This window comes from Amphiura filiformis, chromosome 16 (genome assembly GCF_039555335.1).
Source record: "Amphiura filiformis chromosome 16, Afil_fr2py, whole genome shotgun sequence".
Lineage (NCBI taxonomy): Eukaryota > Metazoa > Echinodermata > Ophiuroidea > Amphilepidida > Amphiuridae > Amphiura > Amphiura filiformis.
Window position 1 is genome coordinate 23,467,007 of NC_092643.1, and position 23,424 is coordinate 23,490,430.

The 23,424-nt window shown below is 33.9% G+C and overlaps 1 protein-coding gene across 6 annotated transcripts in view; it reads right to left on the reverse strand.

Moving 5' to 3' along the window:
- The window catches only part of LOC140135746 (thymocyte selection-associated high mobility group box protein TOX-like), a 187,083-nt gene that overhangs the window by 71,693 nt on the left and 91,966 nt on the right, over window positions 1-23,424 (reverse strand). Inside the window, exon 1 of one of the 6 annotated variants that reach the window (XM_072157353.1) lies at window positions 18,228-18,629. The exons of the other annotated variants lie outside the window; for them this stretch is intronic. Within the exon in view, the coding sequence (XP_072013454.1) occupies window positions 18,228-18,269 (42 nt within the window). The 5' untranslated portion in view covers window positions 18,270-18,629. Of the gene's footprint in view, window positions 1-18,227; window positions 18,630-23,424 lie in introns of those variants that run through there. 6 annotated transcript variants of the gene reach the window in all.

The window sequence follows — 23,424 nt, forward strand, 5'->3', positions numbered from 1 at the left end:
GAAAGTAATAAGGCTCCGTCCAAAACCCTTGTGTTTTTATCGTAAAGATGATGGCTTTTTCCATATATCATCTTTTGTTTCTGAAGGCTACTAATCTAACTTTTCATTTCATTTGGGAATACAACAATTGTTGTGCATTCCTATCCTGTCATCAAATCTGCTTGACTCTGTAGGCCCCTATGGCAAAATTACGTCTTTCTATATTTAATGAAAAAATAACAATGGAAATTGTTGCTCTCCTTTACAAATGACAATTCGACATCAGCGAAGTGTTACATAAAGCTAATAATCACTAATAATAATGCTTTTCAGTCCTGAACCATGACCAAAATGATCGCTACACAACGTCTACATATCTTTGTACCATTAATCTTTCTTTTTTCCTTCCAATTCATTCTTCTTTTTATCTTTCTTCTTTCTTTTTCTTTCTTTCTACCATTTTTCTTTCATTCTTCTTTTCACTCCACCTTTTTTCTTTTGTTCCAACCTTTTTTCTTTCTTTCTTTTAACCTTTTTTCTTTCTTGCTTACTTTTCTTTTTTTTTTTTTTTTCTTTCTTTTTAGCCCTTCTTTCTTTTCTTTCTTTCAATCTTTCTCTCTTTCTTTCTTCCAATTCATTCTTTCTTCTTTCAGTCTTTTTTAGCTCTTCTTTCTTTTTCTTTCTGCTTTTTGACTCTATGTGTATCTGTCTCTCTCTGTTTCTCTCTTTTTTCACTTTTTTCTCCAGCAAACATACAAAAACAAGACCTCTATTAGTGTGCCAGTCATGTTCACATAATATACATGAATAGCTTGTTCTAAACCTAATAGCAAGAAATGTTCACTTTTCCCACATTTATACAAATTCTGCAACTAGGTTAAGAACATCACATATAAAACAAACGCCAACATTCATGAAAATACTCCCCGGCCATTCACTATCAGAGAAGATATATTGCACTTCCCACGATGCATTGTTTAGTTTTAGTACTATGCTTGTAAGCTAGTTAACAAAGTTCTTTGTATCTGATCCAGAATGTTCACTTACTTGTGTATGTTTCAACAATACCTGTTGTCTTTATCAACACATGATGGGTAGTGACTGCTACTGACAACCAATGCTAGAAGTAGTTCCAGCGTTGATCTTGGAGTTGCCAGTTGGTTTTCCTCCAAGGGATTTTTTAGATCCCTGTTTCAGAAACTCATTAAATATGTGAGATAGTTTGGTACTGTCCTTCGTCTCTGTTCATGGTGGTGCCCCTCCTTTCTTATTTCTATAGCCTCCTTTATCCAGGGAGTGTATCTATTTTGCTCCATGCAGATGACCTCAGCTTCCGACTATTACTTCTAGCATCGGTTGTCAGTAGCAGTCTCTACCCATCAAGTGTTGATAAAGACAACAGGTGTTGCTGAAACGTACACAAGTAAGTGAACATTCTAGATCAGATACAAAGAACTTTGTTAACCAGTTTACTATACCGATCCTGATGAATCTGTTCAATTATGCTTGTAAGCTTTCAGTTCAATATGGATCTTTAATGAAAAAGTACCTCATGATCTTGCAAATATGCTACTCTAATTGACTAACTGTTTAACCAGTTCATTCTTAACATGAAACAAAACAGGAGCGTCATTTGGTTACATAGCCAAACATATTGCAAAGGATTCTGGGAAGGGTAAGACACCTTCCCTGGTTCACCATTTCCCCCTACATCCAACAAGTCCTAACTTGAACATCATGTTTCATATCATAATGCCACGCAGGGTTCATTCTCTTTTGAATTGCAAAAATATTGAGTGAGTGAAAATATTTATCCTCGTGTAACAGCACATAACAAATTGAGGTTAAGTGTGCTTATTTTTGTAGAACTGTCCATGAGTAGTTACTAAAAGCTTTCATTGAATTTGCGTGCATGATAGCTGCAGTTACTAGGTCGAGTGATACCCAAACAAAACTAGAATGCCCCTAAGTTACACCAAAACAGTAAGAAACAAGGGAAAGTCCCTCGTAGCTAAATCAAATCTATAATACACCACCTGACCTTTTCGCTGAAAAAAAATATCATTTTATTGCAATATGTATTGATTGTGCAACCCTTTTGTTGTTATACTTATTTGCCAATCAATATCAAATTATTAAACCTTTCAAAAATGGCTTGAATGCATTCTTGAATTTTCAAATTAAAATGTGATTGCAGAAAGGAGTAATGGAGAGATTTTATAAAATTTCATTTCAATCTCGACAAAAAACTTGAATATAAAGTGGTTGGTCAAAGATTGTCTTTTATGCAATAGCTGCTCTATAGACATTTGACAATGTCTGCATTCTATACCCTCTACATAATCTTAAAATCATGGCTCATGGCAGCTATTGCAATTGGGGCTTTCTTGCATTTACCTCACAATATATTTATACAATACTGATTCCACTGTCATGAAATTACTTCCATATTTCTTTTCACATTTTGGTTTCAATATAAATTTGTCATAATAAAGATATTGCATAATCAAAATGTAAAATTGCCAGCGATCAAAATAATTTCACAAAATATCAAATCATGCAGCTATAAATATAATTTGAAGTCATTTACTTTGATGTGATAAACCATGATGTTATTTGAGAATGTTACTTTGTAATATCCCGTACAATCTGATCCATTCCATACCAAAGTCAGACATTTTGAAAATGGCGAAATTACCTACCACTGAGTTAGCATGTTAGTCCATGCCTCGCATATTTGGTGGCAAAGTTCAGACTTTTATTTCTGAAAAATGTAGGAGATTTGCTAATTACTCTCCTGATTTTTGTGAGGAGCTTAAAATAAGAGCTCGTATTTTTAAAACCTGTCATTAAAGCAAGAGCAATCGCTCGCTACTGCTCTCCTAAATCTGACATAGGAGAGCAGTTTTCAGTTCTCCTTAGTTGACCATTCTCTCCTTACATTCTATTGTAAATGCTCTAAACAACTCTCCTTGAAGGCTCCAGAAGAGCTATTAAATGCTCTCCTGCAAATTCCAAAAGACAGTCCCTGCAATAGTGCCAACTTTGGTCTGATTAGACAAGATTGTATCACATACAATGACATAATTATATAATCTGAAATTGTAAAACCATTTGAAGCACTGTGTGAGACAATAAAGCGCAATCCAATCTATCTCAAATTGTCATTTGACTTTGTTGACTGGCAATATCAAAAATATCACACTCTTATTAAAGCCATAATGTATGATCTTATAATATAAAATTCCTTTTTTTTTCAAACTTGATTTTTAGGCATTTTCGTAATGTTTACACATGTCCAAACTTACACCTAAACGGAATCAGCCAATTTCCTTGTGTTTGAAAGGTTAACATAGCAATTTTGACATGTCATAATCAGACATTAAGTCCCATATAGAATTCTATGTTAAATGGCAAAAATGGCCAGTGAGGTTTCTTTCACTTTACATTGTTATTTTGACTTAAATGGACAGAAACCTTTCCTGAGAGTTATTACTAACATTATTTCAACATTTTAAAACTAAAATTTGATTGAAATCATACATTATGGCTTTAATACCATATTAGTCTTTTTACATCTTTCATTCTATCAACATCCCTTGATTTAATAAACCTGGAAGAATTTCATTAGCATTGCACACCAGACAAGGAATCCATCCAAAAACTCGATAGGTAAATCAATTTGCATAATTATACCAACATTTCTCAAGATTTGTCTAGCATATCTTGTCGACAGGAAAAAACACTGCACGCACCATTTCATCATGGCAACTCACCATTAGCTTTTACAACATTAGGGTTTTTTATCCATTTAAGTGCTTGGCTCTTTCCTAATCACAGCTGAGACTGTACTTATTCTGTCCAAATGATTTTTTCCCATCAAAAATGGCTTAATTTGAAAAAATCAAAATATTTGACTGAAAATGGAATTTCTTGTGTAATCTCATTTAGGCTTCTTTTTATCCATTTAAGTGCTTGACTCTTTCTTAATAATCACAGCTGAAACTGTACTTATTCTGTCCAAATAATTTTTCACATCAAAAATGGCTTAACTTGACGAAAAATTAAATATGTGACTGAAAATTAAATTTCTTAGGTAATCTCATTTTCCTTTCATCAAAATCTTGGCAAAAGATCTCTTGAGTGCCCACTGTAGCTGGGTCAGTTTTATTATACCACCACGAGTGACCACTGTAGCTGGATCAGTTTTGATCATACCACCACACCCATGCATCTCACCGTGTTGCGCTAAAAAAATACTATATTAGTGCTATTTAATTTTACAAATTCAATGTTACCAGTTTCTTAGAATGGCTAAGTACTTCATAAAGTCCAAGGATATTTGCCATTCACCGGGGAAATCAGTTTTACAAAAAATAAATTGATTCTCGACATGATATTGGCTTTCCATTCAAAGATTACACAATATGTCAATATCGATAAACAATGAAAACAAACTGTTGTGTAATAATTGTATACACATTACCACATTATGTAAAGACTACCTTCTGACATTGTTTTTTATTTATAAGAGCACAGACACCCTATGTACTGAAAAATATCTGGGTAATAAAAGTTGAGTTTATCAATATTTTGATTATTAGCTAATCCATCATACAGATAACAAACCCCTCATTCATCTATAATAACATACCACAACCTGCTATCTACAGTAGACAGCTACTACACTACGATTTGGCCTAGACTTCGAAACTGCGAGAAATGTGGAGTAGGAAACAAATTTACAGAATATAACTACTGCTTTCTACAGCAGACTGCATGCTATCTACAGAAGATAACTCATATCTAGACAATTCATATGCAAGATTAGTTGAGTAGAAAACAAATTTATTGCTATCTACTATAGATAGCTACTCCTATCTACAGAAGACTACTACTATCTACAGTAGACTATTATCTAGGAATAGATAATTTAAATAGCTATAATAATCTTTAGTAGATAGCTATCTATCTAAAACTGTATGCAAAGTTCTAAAATGTTCTGATTCAGTTTAGTAAATAACAAGATCTGTGTTGCTATCTTCTGTAGACAGCTTATAAAATTTACTATTTCATTCAGTTGGCTAAGCAACTGATGTGTTGCTAGCTATACTATAGGCTACTACTTATATGAAAGTAATACACCACTTCAAAGTATGCTTCATTAGTTCAATTGAACAAATGCATTGCTATCTACAGTAGATAGCAACTGCATTAAACACTGGGTTTAGATATCAAAAATATATGCTTTGACTCAGTTCAGTAGATATCAAACATATTGCTATCTACAGTAGATAGCTACTTATCTGAACCAGAGTTAATATTCAAATAAATGCTTTGTTTAGTTCATTTGATACCAAAATACATTGCTATCTACTGAAGACAGTAGCTTATATTCCACAGTAGAGTTCTGAACCAGAGTTAATGTTTAAATGAATGCTTTGTTTAGTTCATTTGATACCAAAATACATTACTATCTACTGAAGACAGCAGCTTATTCCACAGTTGAGTCTGTTGAAGACTATGGTATAGTTTACATGATTTTCACATACATTTGAATGTGGCAATTGAAATGTCACAACTTGCTGAGAGTCTTCAAGCATGTGTATGTATGTTTAAGTGTCTATGTGCAATGTCTAGATGTCAACTTCGGAACAACTCTTCCATGTGAGTGTCCAGCATCTGAAGTGTTAATTCAAAGGAGATTTCAAACCAAGATTGTCATCAATCAATGTCAGAGATGATGATATGCTACCAAGTGCTCTGAGTCATTTACATCCTCCAAATTGGTTACCATGGTAACATGATTAAGAAAACAGTTGCATGGATGAAAAGCTATGATTCAAGGGAGGTAATCTCATTGATATGCAGAATATTGCAATGCCAACAAAATGGTAGAATATTACAATTTTATTATAAAAATGGTATTGTTTGTTCAGAATATGACTAGTTCAAACTTATAATTCATTGATATGCAGACTAATTCATTGCGAACAAAAATGGTAGTATATTGCAATTTTGGTAGAATATTGTAATTTTATTATAAAATGCAACTGTTTTGTTGAAAATTTGGCCAATTTAACCTTTAATTGATTGATATGTAGGCTATTGCATTGTGAAAAACGAAGCAAGAATATTGCAAATTTTATTACAAAACTGTAAATATTTTGTTAATATTAATTTTTAATATTAATTTATTCAATATTTTGAAGAAAACAGATTTACTTAAAAGTGCTAGAAAAGCACTTGATGTTGAAGATTTGATATTGAAGATTTGGTGTTATACAATGTTTGCTGCTCCAGTAAGCTATCAAAGAAGGCAGAATTCTATGATAAATTAATAATTCACTTATATAGACTTTCAAAATCTAATTTGGGAACATTTGAACCAGTTCCTTCAAGATGACTTACTTAATGATACCAACGCATAAGTGCAAGTTTATTTACACATGTTTGGATACATTTTTACCTTGTCTGATCATGGAATGAATTCCAAAAATATTGAAGTTCCAAAAATCTAAAACTCTTACAGTATCAAACTATTCATTTTGCACTCTGCAACCATGTACGGGGTTAGAACAATGAAACAAAGTACAACTATAATTAGTATAGTACCTCAAATGATAGATTGTTTCACACTGGTTTTTAATTACCATCACACAATATTTTGAGAACGATAATATTACACCGTATCTTCAATAGTACAAGGTATATGGTTTAATATGTTGAGCTTGTAATTAATATGTTGGTGTATATATTACATTGTGACTATGACAGCAATAAAATCCATACATCAGGCATGTCAATGCTTTGATTTACAAGATTTTATGTAATTTGAAAACTGGTAGAGTGTGCTATTAATTATATTTATTATGTATCATAAAATATAGCATTGAAATCACAGAGCATCACATCATAATTGATCTATACACTTGTACAGCTGATAGCAGGTGTGTTTGATCCATATATTAGGCCATTCCATTTGAAATTCACACTCCCCTGTGATAGATTTACATAAAGTCTTCCAAAGTCTTCAAAATTCCGTACAAAAAAGGTGCAAAATTAAACAAAACAAAATTATCTGCACAACATGTTTTTAAATAGAATAGCCAACTGGGTAACTTTCAATGGAAATACTCACTCCAGTTGTGGAAGATTATAGGTAGCCTTATACAGGGGGAGTATGGGTTTCAAAATAATCGATCCTAGTAAATTCCATTTGAAAAACATACTCCCTTTGGCTGATTTCAAATGGAATGGCCAAATGCAACAAAACCTGATGTGTTATGAGAGACACAACAAGGGAAAAAATACAAAAAACTAAACAGCGGAAGTAATTAAGATATGTGTTGATGTTATAAAATAGCTGATAAAAAGGTCTTGCAATTTCATCTCTTAATGTATACATGGAATAATCTTGCTTCTTGGAATTAGGAGAATAATACAAATAAATAACTAAACAACAGGTTACAGATTGCTGTGATAAAAGTGCCATTTAAAAAGGCCTTGTAACTTAAATAATACATGTATTAAATGCTAAACTTGCTGATCCTTGCTTCCTCTGTTTCTGGAATGAGGACAAATATTTGAAGACTTCTGATGCAAAACGTGATATATGTCATTGCATTGCTGCCTTGCATATTTTTTGTACTGATTGTGTTATTATTTTATATTTTAGTGTTCAGTTTGTTCAGATTTGTTTAAAATGATCACAATTTATCAATTTTGTTTGTTTGTTTGTTTGTTTTATTTCTTCTTTAACCTGGGACAACCTGGGAATCATCTGTTCTTCCTTGAGGCCCAGGGAATCAATACCATAATCACACTAATTAGTATGTATACCTCCTAATTAGCAAAATTATACCAATTTATTCAAATTTAGCAAAAGTATATCATTGTATGAAATAACAATAGTCATACTAAAATACACAGGGCAGCCAAGGCATACACATGGGATATATCGCATTTTATTTTTGAACTATTTATTTAAATGCAATGACTAAACACTGCATCTTGATCACTTCACATAGGATATATCAACCTCTTTTCATCCTTCTCTACCTCAGTCTCTTTTCCTGTCTGTCTGTCTGTCTGTCTGGGTGTCTGCCTGTCTGTTTCTCGTACCTTTTATAATTTCTTGCTGTGTTTCGTAAATAAGAACAGTGTTTTATAACAATGACTCAACAAAACAAACCATTTTGCTCACTTCACATTTGATATTTTATAACAATTTCTTTTTGTCCTCTTCTTCTCAATTCTTTCTCTCTTCATCTGTCTGTGTGTCTGTCGGGGTATGTGTGTCTCTATCTTTTATACTGTCTTGCTGTGTCTTACATAATAACAGTATTTAATCACAATGACTATCAAAAACACTGCATCTAGCTCACTTCACATTTAATATAATAATCTCTTTTTGTCCTTCTCCCTCTCTCTCTATTTCTCCATCTCCATTTCTCTATCTCTCTCTTAGACTATCTAGAGGTCACTTATTTGTTATGAACAAATTGCTTCATTTCAGCCAGGAAATGGCTTCTTTACAGCCTACGGCAACAGGTCTCCAAATAACGCTTAACAAAACGACCATCACGCTTGATTCCACGGATATTTATCATGGCAAGTTTGATTTCCTACGCTCAAAATTAAAATGCTACTAGGGATTTGTCAGTGACATTGGCCTCTCTGATAAATGCATTTACGTATTTACATTGGTTGGTGGCATTTGGTGATAAATTCTTCGAAATTCCGTACAGAAAAAGGTGCAAAATTAAACAAAACAAAATTATCCGTACAACATTTTCAAGAAATGGCCTTTGTGTTGCTCTTAGGTGTAAAAAAATACCTAGTATCTGTTGTCTTTGTTTCCCCCTTGGCCCGAGGAGAGATGCACCTGGGTGACCTTTTGAATCGATCCAAGCTTTCAAACGATAACCACAAGACCATGTTAGCCAGTCTACGGCTAAGTGTATCTTGTAATTTAAAAGCTCGATCAGCTTTTAGAGAATGCAGTATTGATTTTCCCCCTACAAAATTGAGTTTTGTATTACACAAATCACTGTTTAAGCTTACTCCAAGTCCAGACTAATGGTAAATTTTCTCTCCGCAACTACGTACCATTATCACCTACTCTCGTATTAGTGTTGCTGCGTTACGTATCGCTACCCATTACTACATACCAAATGTGTAATGCAACATATATTTTACAGGAAGTCTTGTGTAAAGAGTCCTCGGGGTTGAGATAAACCGAGATTTGTAACCACCAATCTACACTTGTGTTTCTAGAACTTCCTCAAACCTAAGATATAAAGTTGTAAAGACAACAAGCATTGCTGTCATAGTATAAATTGAATTAATAAAATTATTACTAGAATTTCTTAATAACATGTAGCTGGAGGATACAATAGAGAATTCTCCTTCAGCCAAATACTAATATTCTATGGCATAACCCGTAATACTATTGAAAGGTTCCAGGCCCAGATAAAAAATATCACTAGAAGTAATTGATGTAATGTTAGATTTCACAGTGTAAGAAAATAACAATGATGAAATTATAGCCAGGTTGGAACCCGATATGCGAGCCCACAAAAAAGTAAAATCGGGGGAAATTAAATTATTGGCGCGTGTCTATTCAATTGAGAGAGAGAGACTAAAAGAAAAAAAAAGAGGTTTTAGTCAATAATGAAGAAAAAATGGCAAAGGCAAATAAGTTTGTTTTAATAACATGGGCTATTTTGTGCTGAATAGGGGTTTAATGTTATGTTTGATAATGACTGTCAGTATGGTGCAGCTCACATATTAGTTGCAATAAGACTATTATGAATATTTACATAAGTGAGTGAGTAGTGTGACGTTATGTAACAATTATTACAAATTTATTTGTACCTTGATTTTCGCTTTTCAATCATTACTGGTATATTCCAATACAATACAGAAACGTTTCAAAATGGGTAATCTTGGATGAAAATTGTTTGGATAAAACTGTTATATCATCACTTTCTATTGGTACCCATGTCATCAATCATTGTAAGACCCTGGCCCAGTGAGTCTGTTAATGCCTAGAATGAGTGGTAGAAAATATATGAGGTCATGGGTACAATTACTTGAGATAAACCTGATTAAGTAACACCACTTTTTATTCTAGAAACACCACTTACAGTCATTGCAGAGTCAACAAGGTTCCTGATTTCGATAATTTCGATAATATTACGAGTGAGTACTTCATTTCTTTTGGATCTGTTACCAGAATCTCATTTAATTAAATGATAAAGTAGTTTAGTTTTTACAAACTGAATTGGACAAAGTGGTCTTTACCAACTAAATTGGACAAAGTGGTCTTTTGGCCAAATCAAGTCAAACCACACTCAAGCAACTAAATTTGTCAAACAATGACAAAAGCATGGTGACACCTGTTTTTTCTTATTAGTATTACACCAAGATATGGCAAAAAAATCATCAGTATTTCACTGATAAAGTTCTCCAATATGTGTGTATCTTAGTAAGTTCTGATTATAATGCAGTAAGAAAGCTCAAAGAACACTATCTGAATCCATTAAGCATTGTAGCGACATGTAGTAAGGAAATTATACTCCAAATGGTAATCGTGAAACCACTTGCTTCCAATCCGTCCTCACAATGACACTCAGGTCACTGAACTCCATGCCCTGGGGATGATGATGATTTTGAATTGCTTTGTGTGCTCACTAAATAAACAAATTACGCTGTTGGCTCAAATTTCAGAAATCGGGCTTCGACAAAATGTTGTCCGATAATAAACCCATCAATTAGTGGGCTGTAACCCAATAATGGCTGATTATTAAATTACAAATTTGGTTAGAATAAGAACAAATATTCCAAGTCTATTGGCCTATTCCATATTAAATCCATACTACCCCTGTGGAAGATTTTGGAAACATGTTCAACAAAGGAAGTATGAATTTTAAATGGAATTAGCACATTCCAGCTCCATTTGAACTTCATACACCCTCTGAGAAAGCTTCAATCTGAATCTTTCACAGAGGGAGCCTGAGTTTCAAACGGAGCTGCCTAATGTGCTAATTCTATTTGAAATTTGTACTCCATCTGTGGAACATATTTCCAAAATCTTCCACAGGGTTAGTGTGGATTTCAAATAGAATAGCCCAATATGAGCTGAGTCATAGTAAAATACCAAAATTTAAAACAGATATTAAAAACCATCTTTGAAACATGTTGCAGCTATTTCCTAAATCAAGTTCATCACATTGAGAGGATAGTGCAACTCGGCCTATTTACAATAGCTGCCAGGTGTCATATACGTACAATATACAATTCAGATATGATCAAATGTCTACAGGGCAGCTATTCCAGACACATCCTTCTAACACTATCCCCTTGAAATAGAGTGTGACACAAGGCAGCTATTAGATTATAACACCCCTTGTGGCATTTATCTAAGTAAAATGTACTTTTGAGTGGATAGGATCAGTATCAGTAATGCATTCAGTTTTGATGGCGATCTAAAGTACCTACTAGCTAACCAACATTGTCTATTGTGATTATTATCTTCCAGCAGGTCAAGTATAATGATCTCAACCCCAATGGCAAAGCTCACTGACCCTCATTAAACAAGCATAGCTCAAATTGTGACCTCCAAGTTGTGGTGTATGAGTTTTTGTACCCAAATAATCCAAAGGTCAGTCTTGAGTGTGATGCATATTGGGGATAGGAACTGTGTCCAATGGATTATAACATTTGAGACCCTAATGAATTTTAACTCTTAAGGAGGTCAATTCATAATTGATTATTGATCATCTCCTCAAGATAGTAAACAGATGGGCCACTTTTAAAGGTCAAGTTTTTAGGTCATTTGTAACTTACGTGGAAATATTGTACTCCTTCTAATTAAAGGTCAGTGTATTTGGTTGTTGTTGCTTTTTCCCCACTCTATACCCAGGAATTAACCTAGCTATCTACAGTAGATAGCTTGGATATACTTGCTATCTACAGTAGATAGCTTGGATATACTTGCTATCGACAGTAGATAGCTTTGGATATTATACTTGCTATCTACAGTAGATAGATTTGGGTATTATAATTGCTATCTACAGTAGATAGCTTTGGATATACTTGTTATCTACAGTAGATAGCTTTGGATATACTTGTTATCTACAGTAGATAGCTTTGGACATACTTGCTATCTACAGTAGATAGCTTTGGACATACTTGCTATCTGCAGTAGATAGCTTTGGACATACTTGCTATCTACAGTAGATAGCTTTGGGTATACTTGCCATCTACAGTAGATAGCTTTGGATATACTTGCTATCTACAGTAGATAGCTTTGGACATACTTGCTATCTACAGTAGATAGCTTTGGACATACTTGCTATCTGCAGTAGATAGCTTTGGACATACTTGCTATCTGCAACAGATAGCCTTTTGGTATGTGAGGGTTTATAATTATTCCTCATTTATGGTTTCCGTTCAATCTCCTAAGCATATATGCCAGGTTTATATCCCTATACAAAATATAATCTATTTGAAAATATTTTGCATTAGATTTGCTATCTACAGAAGACAGCTAAACATGTGTCCATTATTTTGTTTAAGAACAGTTTCAAATAAGATTTTTTTGACTCGGATCAGAGGATAACAGGGTGTGCTGCTATCTTCAGTAGATGGTTAATAATCCAAAAAGAGAAGATGGTGAATTTGCCATTTTCAGGTCTTGGCTCTTTACTAAAACATTTCTGAGCCATCTGTTTGTTGAACTTGTTTCCATAAAGCAGAATTTGATCTAAAATCGGATGCCTATAAGTATATAGTGCATTTATTTAGTCCATTTTGGGTATTTGGGTCTGGGTGAGTATATTACCATTCAAGAATATTAATTGAATTTTGAGACAATGTTACTTTGAATTAGCCAATAATCAGGCGGCGGATGACATGATCGCGCCCGCAACTCGTGAAACCGCCCGGCCGTATGGCATTTTCCATATACTGGTTAGTTTTGTGGGGTTCATTATCGAACCCCAACGGTTTTAGCTTGTATTTATATTATTTATCAACATAGGCCTATTTGTTTGTGATATTTCAAGCGTTTTAAAATTTCAAAATAATCCCATTCAATTACACGGTTGACGATGAAAATTTACTGAATTTAGGGACTGCACGTCATACACCACCTGCCAATAATGTAAATAAATTCTGTAACCTACAGTGAAACAGGGAATAAAGTACTTAATCATCTTAAGTAGAAATACTGCAAAATATGTATTTAGAATTTAAAAAAGTTATTTGCAACCGATCTGTAAACATGTTTAAAATCTAAACACCAATGTAAAATTCCTAGACATACTAACAAATCGATAACAAAAAAGCTTTTAGAAAAGTGTTTTAAGTCCAAACACTTTCTTTGCAATGTGCATTTATAAGCTAATTTGAGTAAGATGAGCCAATCAGTATCAGGGGGATATTTTCATGTCTTATCATGCTTATATCTAAAGGACAAAAGGTCTCTTACTCTTTTCAAGGTCTCTGCTGAATGCTGAAAAAACACTGCACTTTGCTATTTACAGTAGATAGTTTTATGTTCAGTAATTTATTGTTGTTGAGGTTTGCATTAAATCACATCAACCAGAAATGCTAATGACCAATCTCAACTTCCTTGAATAGTTCACACAGTGACAAATTATTTATACATGCTGTTTGTTTAGAAGCTTTTTGATTAATGCAAATAATTTTTTTATTTTTAAAGTTACTTATTCGGAAGCTTTCAACCAATTAATTGCACATCTTCTTGTTTGCTTTTCTCTGTTATGGATAAATACCTGTGATATGGTACATTAGTGATGGATATTTTGAAGTTTTGGAATCGTAAAGCTGATTGACTAGCATTTAAAGGTAGTCACTTAAATGCTATTTTAATGCTATCTACAGTAGATAGCTATGGGTAGTAACAATATTACAGTACTTCGCACTTATATGATTACATATTTATCCGACATAAATGTCATGATCAAACATATGCATGGTTATAAAGTTACACATTTATCAGACAAATGTCATGATAAAAATACCTTCAATTGAACTTTTATTTTGGGATGAAAATCTAACAGATGATCACGGTAGAGAGTATGATTGGTGATTATGTTCAGCTTGACTTTGTTCAAATGTCATGAATAGAGAACACATAATAAGCTGCCCTAACCGTAATTCTAACCCTCACCTAATCCTAACCTAATTCGCTCATGCTCAATTATGTTCAACATCAAGCGCCTTGACTGTGGGCAACACCTGAATTTATGCTATGACCGATGCCCAGCCTCTCATCAACCTGGTAAGGCAGCGCCAACTTCGCTTCCTCAGACACATCCTAAAGATGCCAGTGGATGATCGCTGCAGCAGATATGCTCTTCAGGTTCCATCACATAGCAAAAGAAGACAAGGGTGACAAAGGACAAGCTATCTGATACAGAAGCTGTTGGAGGATGATTTACACTCATATGCTTTGGCTTAAGTTGGCCAAACCTGTACAAGCCTTGTGCTCTTTTTTGGTCAACTCTCCATTACAATATTGGTTTAAAAAAAATTTTGTATGACTTATGGTAGATAAAACTGAAACTGCCTCACTAGCTATGGATCATGGTGCTTGCAGAAACTTGAATGAAATGAAATGAATGAACCTAATTCTAATCATAACCTTCTCCTAACAGCTTCTAAATATGCATAAATGCTAATATCTTGGTGTAGCACTTATCCGAAAATCCACCAAATATTTGCAATCCAAAATGAACATTTCTTTGCAGTCATATATAATATCTTCCACTAACAACCAGCTATCACAATATACCAAATAGTTCATTCATGTTGTATGGTTTATGTTGTAACAATAGTAATAACAGAGACTGGCTACCATATCATGCTCTAGTTGTAAAATAAGGGCTGTAGAATTACAGTTATTCGCATTATTTTCATCTTTAAACATTAGAATCCCGATACTTGAGGGAATTCAGGTATTGCTCACAAAAATGGCTGTTATTATTACAATATCCTCTGGATGAAATTGACAAAAAATCCTTGCGGGATTTTAAAGCTCACCTTATGCGATCAGGGCAAGTGTGCCTGATTCCTATTTCTTGATATGTAATCAGGTAGTTTTTGGGTCATGTAATGAAGTTCTGTGGTAAACATTGCTTTGTATAATGTTGTCTTCAGTAGATAGCATGTGTGTACAGCAACTGGGACACCATAATTGGGCCAAATATTTGACTAGTTAGTTCTCCCATATATTTTGTGATCAAGCTTTAATGTTTGGCATAATTCAAAGCCAGAAATCTCGACATACCGAATCAGTTAACCTCTAACCTTTTACTCCATTCTTTGTGCATCAGTCAAGTTCACATAGGGCACAATATCTTGAGATTCAATTTAATGTGTAGTCATTGTGATAATTAATCAAAACACCAAGATGTGTCCGAGACTAGTTTACCCCAACAAAATTTTAATAAAATAGCTGTAAGCCTGAGAAAAATGCGACATTACAGTATACCATGATCATTTACACTAGTAAAACAAACTCTAAAGTACGCAATATCTTGCAATAACTTGGTGCTAAATCACCTAAAGAGAAAATTGGTAGAACTTTATTGAATCTTCAAGTTCATCTCAACCATATGGACATGGCTGTTATTAAAATCCATGGCTTTGAACATGCAGAATGGTTATCAACCTTAGCTGACCTCTACACATTGGTCTGCACTGAATCGGAAAAGAATGAAATTATTTCTGTTTATTCAGATGTCAAAACCAATCCCAACATTGCGCTATTCTACTTAAAATCCACACACCCCCTATGGAAGACATGGCCTTAATCTCCCACACAAGGAGTGTGAATTTCGAATGGGATGACCTGAATGGGTGACTCTGTTTGAAATTTACACCCCCTCTGTGGGAGATTAAGATCATGTTTTCCATAGGGGGTGTATGGTGTTCAACTGGAATAGCCCAGCATTGCACCTGTCAATTACTTGCCCTGATGGCTTTGTATGTGCCATTGGTATTGTCTGTTACCAGTGGTGACCAGTTTGGTCCACAATAATAGTGATGCTATAAAATTTAGGGGAAAACACTAAATGAATTATACAATCTTATATTAGATAAATTGATTTGATTTTTTTTAAATGTTATTTCCAGATATGGTATAAAAATTTGATATTTATATTTTTGTTGTTGTTAATGTTAAGAAATTAATATACGTTAATTTGTTCGTAATTATCTACATAAAATGATTTAAATATTGCTTAAAATATACTCTTATCTTGATATTTATCTTGATATTTATCAAGATAAATCTAGATATCTTGATATTTATCAAGATAAATCTGATGCAAATAAAGACAGCAAGACACACACACAAAAAGGATTTAGCAAAACCAATGATCCAGGGCTCAAAGAAATGATATTTTTATATGGAGGCTATTTTATTAGTTTTCTTAAAATAAACTCCTGTCCATTAATTGTTGATCATTTTATTCAACTATTTTGGAAAATAAGGGGTGAAGGCGCGGCGGGGAATCACGGTCAATCACCCTTTGCCACCATATTCTGCCAGCACTTTACTAATCACAAAATAAATTAAATGCAAAGCTGAAGAACATTTTATTGTCTTGTTTTTTATAAACGTAACCTAAGCAACTACAATTATAATACATTAAAAGCAATTCTGAACATGAATCACATAATTGTTTTACGAAGTACAAGCTGAATGATTGATGAAAACTAATGCACATTTTATGTGATGGCTGTCTAAACAGGATTGATGAATAGTTGATAGCAAACTCTTGCTAAAATGATGACTGATTACTAAATATTTGATTAGAATTTTCATTTTATTCCACTGTGATACTAGTTGCATTGGAACATTTTGTGTGTGTGTTTGGGTGAATATAAGATTTTGCATATATTTAATGTTAAACGGGCATTTCGTGATCCATAGCCTCATCCCCACTTTTTTCAACAAAAAAAGTTGAGATTGTTATACCACAGGAAAGCTGTGGCTACATAATGTTTATGTACAAAAAATTTCTTGCAGATTAATTTGTTCAGCAAAAATATCGTCATATTTGAATTACATTCTGGTGTACTAGAACGAAATTACACACAGTGGCCTATGGAGCAGTGAAATTCACATAATCATACATAACTCGCAAACGCAAAATCAGAATCAACTGAAATTTTGGAAATAAGCTTTTTTCGTGGATATCTACTAAAAACTGTCATAAAAAGAGGATGCTAGGATCACAAAATACTCCTTTAATTTAAAAATGCACACTCGTACATTCCACTCCCAATGAGAGTCTCATACTATTCACCGACACCATCATATTAAATTGTATCACCATTGGTAGTGAGACAGAATCAAAAGTGTTACGATTTCTTTACAAATGAAATTATTCCCCTACCCCATTATATTGTGATGACAACAAGTCACACATCAAAAGGATATCGAAAAAACACCTTTCTATCAAAAATTGTTTCATAACAAATTTCATCACAATATATTATGTAGAAATGATTAATCATTTCATTAATGAGCACAGCCCACCCTGTGATATAATTGATCAATATTTCATATGTACCTGATTGTAATCAATTTCACTACCACCTCAAGAAAGTGCAAACTGATTGACAAAGGCATGCACAATTAACTGAGAGCTATTATCACAACCTATGCGGCAGCACCATCCAAACTCGCAACAATGTGTTTTTTATAACCAAATCAACCAAAAATACCTAAATTATTACATCCATGATCATTATTAGAGCATATATGAGTAGCAAAATCAGTATAGAGTACTCATTCAACACAAATAAGCCTCGCTCATTTTCAAACAACTCCAACAACTAGTGGTAAGGTTTTGTAACTCACAATAACAGGTCTTCATCTACCTGATACTAACGCAGGCTTGAAGTTAAGGTTAAAATGAGCAAAGATATTTATGTATGATATGATATAGAGACGGTGAACCAAAAATGACCCGAGGTATATCTGAAAATGTTAAGTGGAAGCTACGATACCGACTTTGATGTTTAGGAGTAACAACGTTTCAAACGAGATTACGCTTTTATGTAAATTCCCCGATGCAACTAGTCTTTAGTTCTTATAAAGCACGGTTAGGAATCTCCGTGGAGTACACATGAACAATACTCTGGTATTTAACAAGCCACCTCCTCACATGGGAGAAGATACGATACATATCAATTATACTTACATACGCAGGCATCTCATTGGCTAGTAGCATCCCAAAACTCATAGAACACGATCCGGCAGCGATGTCTGTATGTATACAAGAAAATATCCCGGCACAAGCTTGGAGTTCACCTCGCAGCCAAATTTATCCTTATCCTACGTAAGATGCCGATGATACGAGAATGCTTGGGAATTCACGGCACAAAGTATCGGCAAAATTGACAAATTAGTTCCAATTTGTCGGGCGTGCATATGACAACGCCGCGTGTTCGATATCTTATAGTTTACAAGTGTGTAGCGAGATGAATTGATACAATCAGTGGCATCAGTATCCGCACAGAGAACACACGTTGTAGCAGCATACACGCATGCTTGTAGTATAGTAAGTACAGTGTGCTCTCAGTGACACGCAGCCTCTAATCAAACTCAATGCTGGGCTACTATCAACAAGCCCCAAGCAAGTTGCAGCTCACCCGGTGTTGCCAGTTTGCCCAAGGCATACAAATGGCTAAGTGAGGATAATGGAAATCCCCCACCTTTTTATGGAATACGACTCCCAGGCTTGTTGCTATTGTGAACAAGAGATTATTACCGTTAGTTTGCCAGTTTAGGTTTAATTTTCACAAACCGCTAGAAATAATTATCGCACCTTGAGTAAATTACTGGTTTGGCACACATATGTAATGACATGGTGACATAGTGGATAGGGAACGGTCCTGTACACAGTAAAAAGATGTTGTATTTTGGTTATTAAATTGAGTAACACTGATGAGGGATGTCAATCATTTTATGGTTACGTTTGAGTGATGGCTGGCCGAAGAGCAAGGGGTGTGCTTTGTGTTTGGCTTGAGTCCAATTAATTCAATTGCTAACAAAAAATTATTAAGGCTACCTAATTATTACCTAGAATTTGTTTCTTTACTTTCAAATAATGAAAAAATATAAGTTAATTCATAATTGCGGTTACAGTATATTGTAATTATTTTCAAAATATTTTGCGGTTATTTTTCGTCTCTTAAATTGCTAAATATCAATTTCAGCTATAATGAAGGTAATACAGTTATTGAATATTAACTTTCATTTATAATTTATTTATTCACAACTTGGTAATTTGATGTGGAAATTATGAAAAAAAAACAAGAAAAAAAAACCAATATTAAAAACATTAAAATAAAGAATGAATAAAAAAAAATCCTTGTCACTAATGCATTCTTACTAAGTATTTTGTTTTTACCATAACAAAACCCATCAAGGGTCTATCAAAATATCATTTGCTACATTTTGAACATTGCTACATCACTGATTGCACCAAGGTTGGAAGAAAGTTCTCTGCTTATTTTAAATGAAGCATTCAACAGAAAAATAATCGCACAAAGACTTCACATTTGGTTAATAATAAAATGTTAAGTCATTGTATTTATGTAAATGCTGCTTTTCTGCTATTTCTCTCGACCTACCATTGTCTGCACTTTATCAAACTGAACAAGGGAGACATTTTATACAATAATCCCAACTTAACAATTGCACTGCAAATTCAGAGGTTAAAATGGACAAAATATTAATTAATTAATTACTTCTGTGTACTGTCTGCTGAACTTTCTTAATTTTATTGATTAAAATTCTGATAAAAAATATCAAAGACGAAAGAAGCAGACCACGCAAACACTAAAATAAGAACCTGGTTGTTCTTTTCCATCTGTAAAATATACGAAGAGCTTTGTTGCAATACATCCACTTGCCCAATTTTGAGAATATATCAAAAAATCATTAAAATAATCACTGATATAATGAGCATCCCACCAAAGACTGCTTTTGTTGAAAGAATCCTTATATCAATGATTTTTTTTGATGATTTTTTGATGTATTCTCAAAATTGGGCAAGTGGATGTAAGGGGTTTTGCAACAAAGTTCTTCATATAAAGTAATAATTTCTTTTAATATTCCAAAATTAAAAAAATGTTGTTCGATACTCCTACATTTGTGAAGATTATCTTTCATCCAGGTAGTAAATAGTAAAACCTAAATACTATACAAAATTAAACTATGGTGGCAGATACATTTTTTTATGAATGGCAAATTTTTACATCCGATCCTGGATGTTACTCATATTTTTCATTAAAATATAAAACAACATGTTTGTTTGTTTGTATAGCAATGCATGCAATTACTTCTTTGTTACAATAATGTGTATTGTGACCGTCGTCATCACATCTGTCCATAGAGATGAAACAACTTATATAAGAGCAAATTAAAGTTCACAAAATATTTGTTTGTCTTTTCAAACAATTTAACATTTTTCCTTGTTGTATAAACAGGAGCATATCTAGGGGGAACACCTGTACCTCTGGATTTTCTGAACAATTTTAGGCTCATTTCAGCCACCCCCGGTATACTCCAAGTCCCCTCCTTTCTACTGCAACTGACCATGTCAATTTGTCCCAAATCACATATGTTACAGGAAATCACCTGGTCTTAATATTGACATTTCCTTTGTTATAATGGTAATATTTTGATCTTAATTTCCCATATCATCCTCCTGAAATTGACAACAGTCCTTTCGTTCTCAAATTTCAGCACCAAACCACAGCAAGATCATGTCTTCCCAGCATGCATCATTATTCTAGTATTTCTATAAACCAGTGAATAGGATTTTTATTAACACACATGCTTTATTTGAGGTTTATGATAAAGCCCCTGGCAAACAAGTGAGGTAACTTTTTCATTTTTCATTATTTTTGTGACTTTCATTATATGAAAAAATGCAAATGTAAAATGCATTGTTTTTTACCGCTCATGCACTCAAAGATGGATGTTTAGCCCAAGTGAGATTTAAAAGTATACTAAAAAGATTCTGCAAGTTCGGTATAAAAATGGATGGTTTGATTTTGATTTTTCCATTAAAAATGCACAGATATTCATTGGTTTTTGGAAATATTACCAGTTTTTATTGTTATTTTTAGAAATTCACAATAATGAAATCAAGTGAGGGTCAGAAAATGAAGTGAGGGCGGGTGACGGGAAACTCAATATCGACTTTCATTGACCTAATAGATGCAACGTGTAATTGGCTTTGCTGATGTACCTTGAACAATGCGCACAAAGCTGTAGCAAAGGGGGTGCAATGCACCAACATGCCCAGTAGCTTAGCCAGGATTTTAGTGTGAGGGGGCAAAGCCAAAGTTTCACACAAGCAGGTATACAGAATATCACTTAGGTGTCTACGTGAAATTTTTGTGGCTCATCCGAGCATCACTTCTGACAGGTTGTTGGTACTTACTTTTTTCCACGAATCGGATCACATGATCAGGATATTGATCGCAAGTCACACGACCCAATAAGCTTCTTGTAGGCAGGTGGGAGGGGTTCCATTGTAATTTAGCGCAATTCAGTGGTGGGGCCAGGAATTTTTTTTTTTTTTTGGGGTGAATTTCAGGGGAAAAAATCAAAATTTGCTCAAAATTGCCACAAAAAGTGGAAATTTCTGTAATTTTGGGTTTTATATGGGAGGGCAACTGGGGACAAGAGTTCTGACAGGGGGGAATTTTCTCCCCATGCCCCCCCCCCCATGTGCAATTACCCCATTGCATCATGGGAAGGCATGATATTGTACTGTTGCACCTTGCCATTCATGTTACCCTCATGTTCACCTAAGGTCAGTGCAACCACATCAAGAAAACTGCTCCCAGCTATAAACATTTATTTTCTTCTTACTTTTTTTTTGATTGGCCTTAGAAACACTTAACAGTGATAGCTCCCATCATGGACTGTTTATTTCTACAGTCCATGATCCCATATAGTCTACTTTAGTAATATTTTTAGTACCTGTGTACAGGGCTGGAAAAAGATAAAAGCTAAGGTAAATTTCACTCCAAAACAGTATTTTCTTTTGGGGAGGCAAAAGTTTCCTCAAAATCCACAATTCCACCTCAAAATTTTACAAAATCCACAAAATGAACTTCCTGGATTTAACATTTTTCCCCTCGATTTTTCTAGGCTTGCCTGTGTGTATAAATCACATTTATGCTGCTGCATAATTAGACCTATACTAAATGAAGTACTTCTGTTGCTCATATCACTATGGACCACAATGGCCTCATCCCAATGGCATAGTTCAGCAACCTCAATTAAACAATCATAGTGCCAAATTTGACCTCAAGTTGCAGAGTATGAGTTTTTGTACCCAAATTTTCAAAGGTCATTCAATGAATGTGCTAATGTATTGGGGTTAAAGAACTGTGCCTTGATAGATGAGCATGTTGTGGATCCTAGTGTATCTCACATTCAAATGTGATCTCCTATTTTAACTCATCATATCCCACTGTGATCATATCCCATTCAAATATTGAGATAAAATGCAAAGTTCCCACAAAGCAGCTATCTTATCTAACCTTTGTTGCGGTTACTGGATGGACGAATTTGCCTCTTTCGATAACCACCAGAGGGTTTAATGTCCAGACAGGACACGGTCCAAAACATGCTTTTCTATTTTCTTTGTAAACACTCATCCTCTCTTGGATTTCATAACATTATCATCATGATCATGTTAGCTACGTACGGATCACCACTATTTCAGCTATCTTTTTACATCCATCTTTAGAAATAGCCACAAAAGGAGAAATGGATGAATTTTGAATCGGTATATCATGATTATGTTACAGGGCAGACAATTTTATAATAATATTTTGAGTCTTTTATACAAGTTTCTTCTTAGCTTAGAAGTTGTTTTTTTCAAGTTTTTTTTATTATTGTTTTTTAATGCACATTATTGTGATAAAATGGTGGTAGTATAAAAGAAGGAATTGTTATTCAATTTTAATGTAAACATTTGACCTTTTTCTTTTATCAAATTTACTTTTTAAGCTTAATGTGAACAACAACAACAACAACAACAACAACAACAACAACAACAACAACAACAACAACAACAACAACATTCAATGTGTTCCAATATCTGTGGTTAAATTAAACACGAACTTAATTTTTTTAATTTAACTACACAAACTCTTGTGATGCATTTAGCCATTAACTCAATAAGCTGAGGAAAATATCAAATAATTTTGACAATTTTATACATGTACTACTCATGAAAAGAAATATCTTAACCCTAACAGGACCAGGTACTACAAAATACTATATTCACTGTTCGTGCGTGCATCCCACGTGGTGTGATGGCGCAATCACCTTAAGTGATATATAGGCATGGTTTCGCTGGCCAGCGA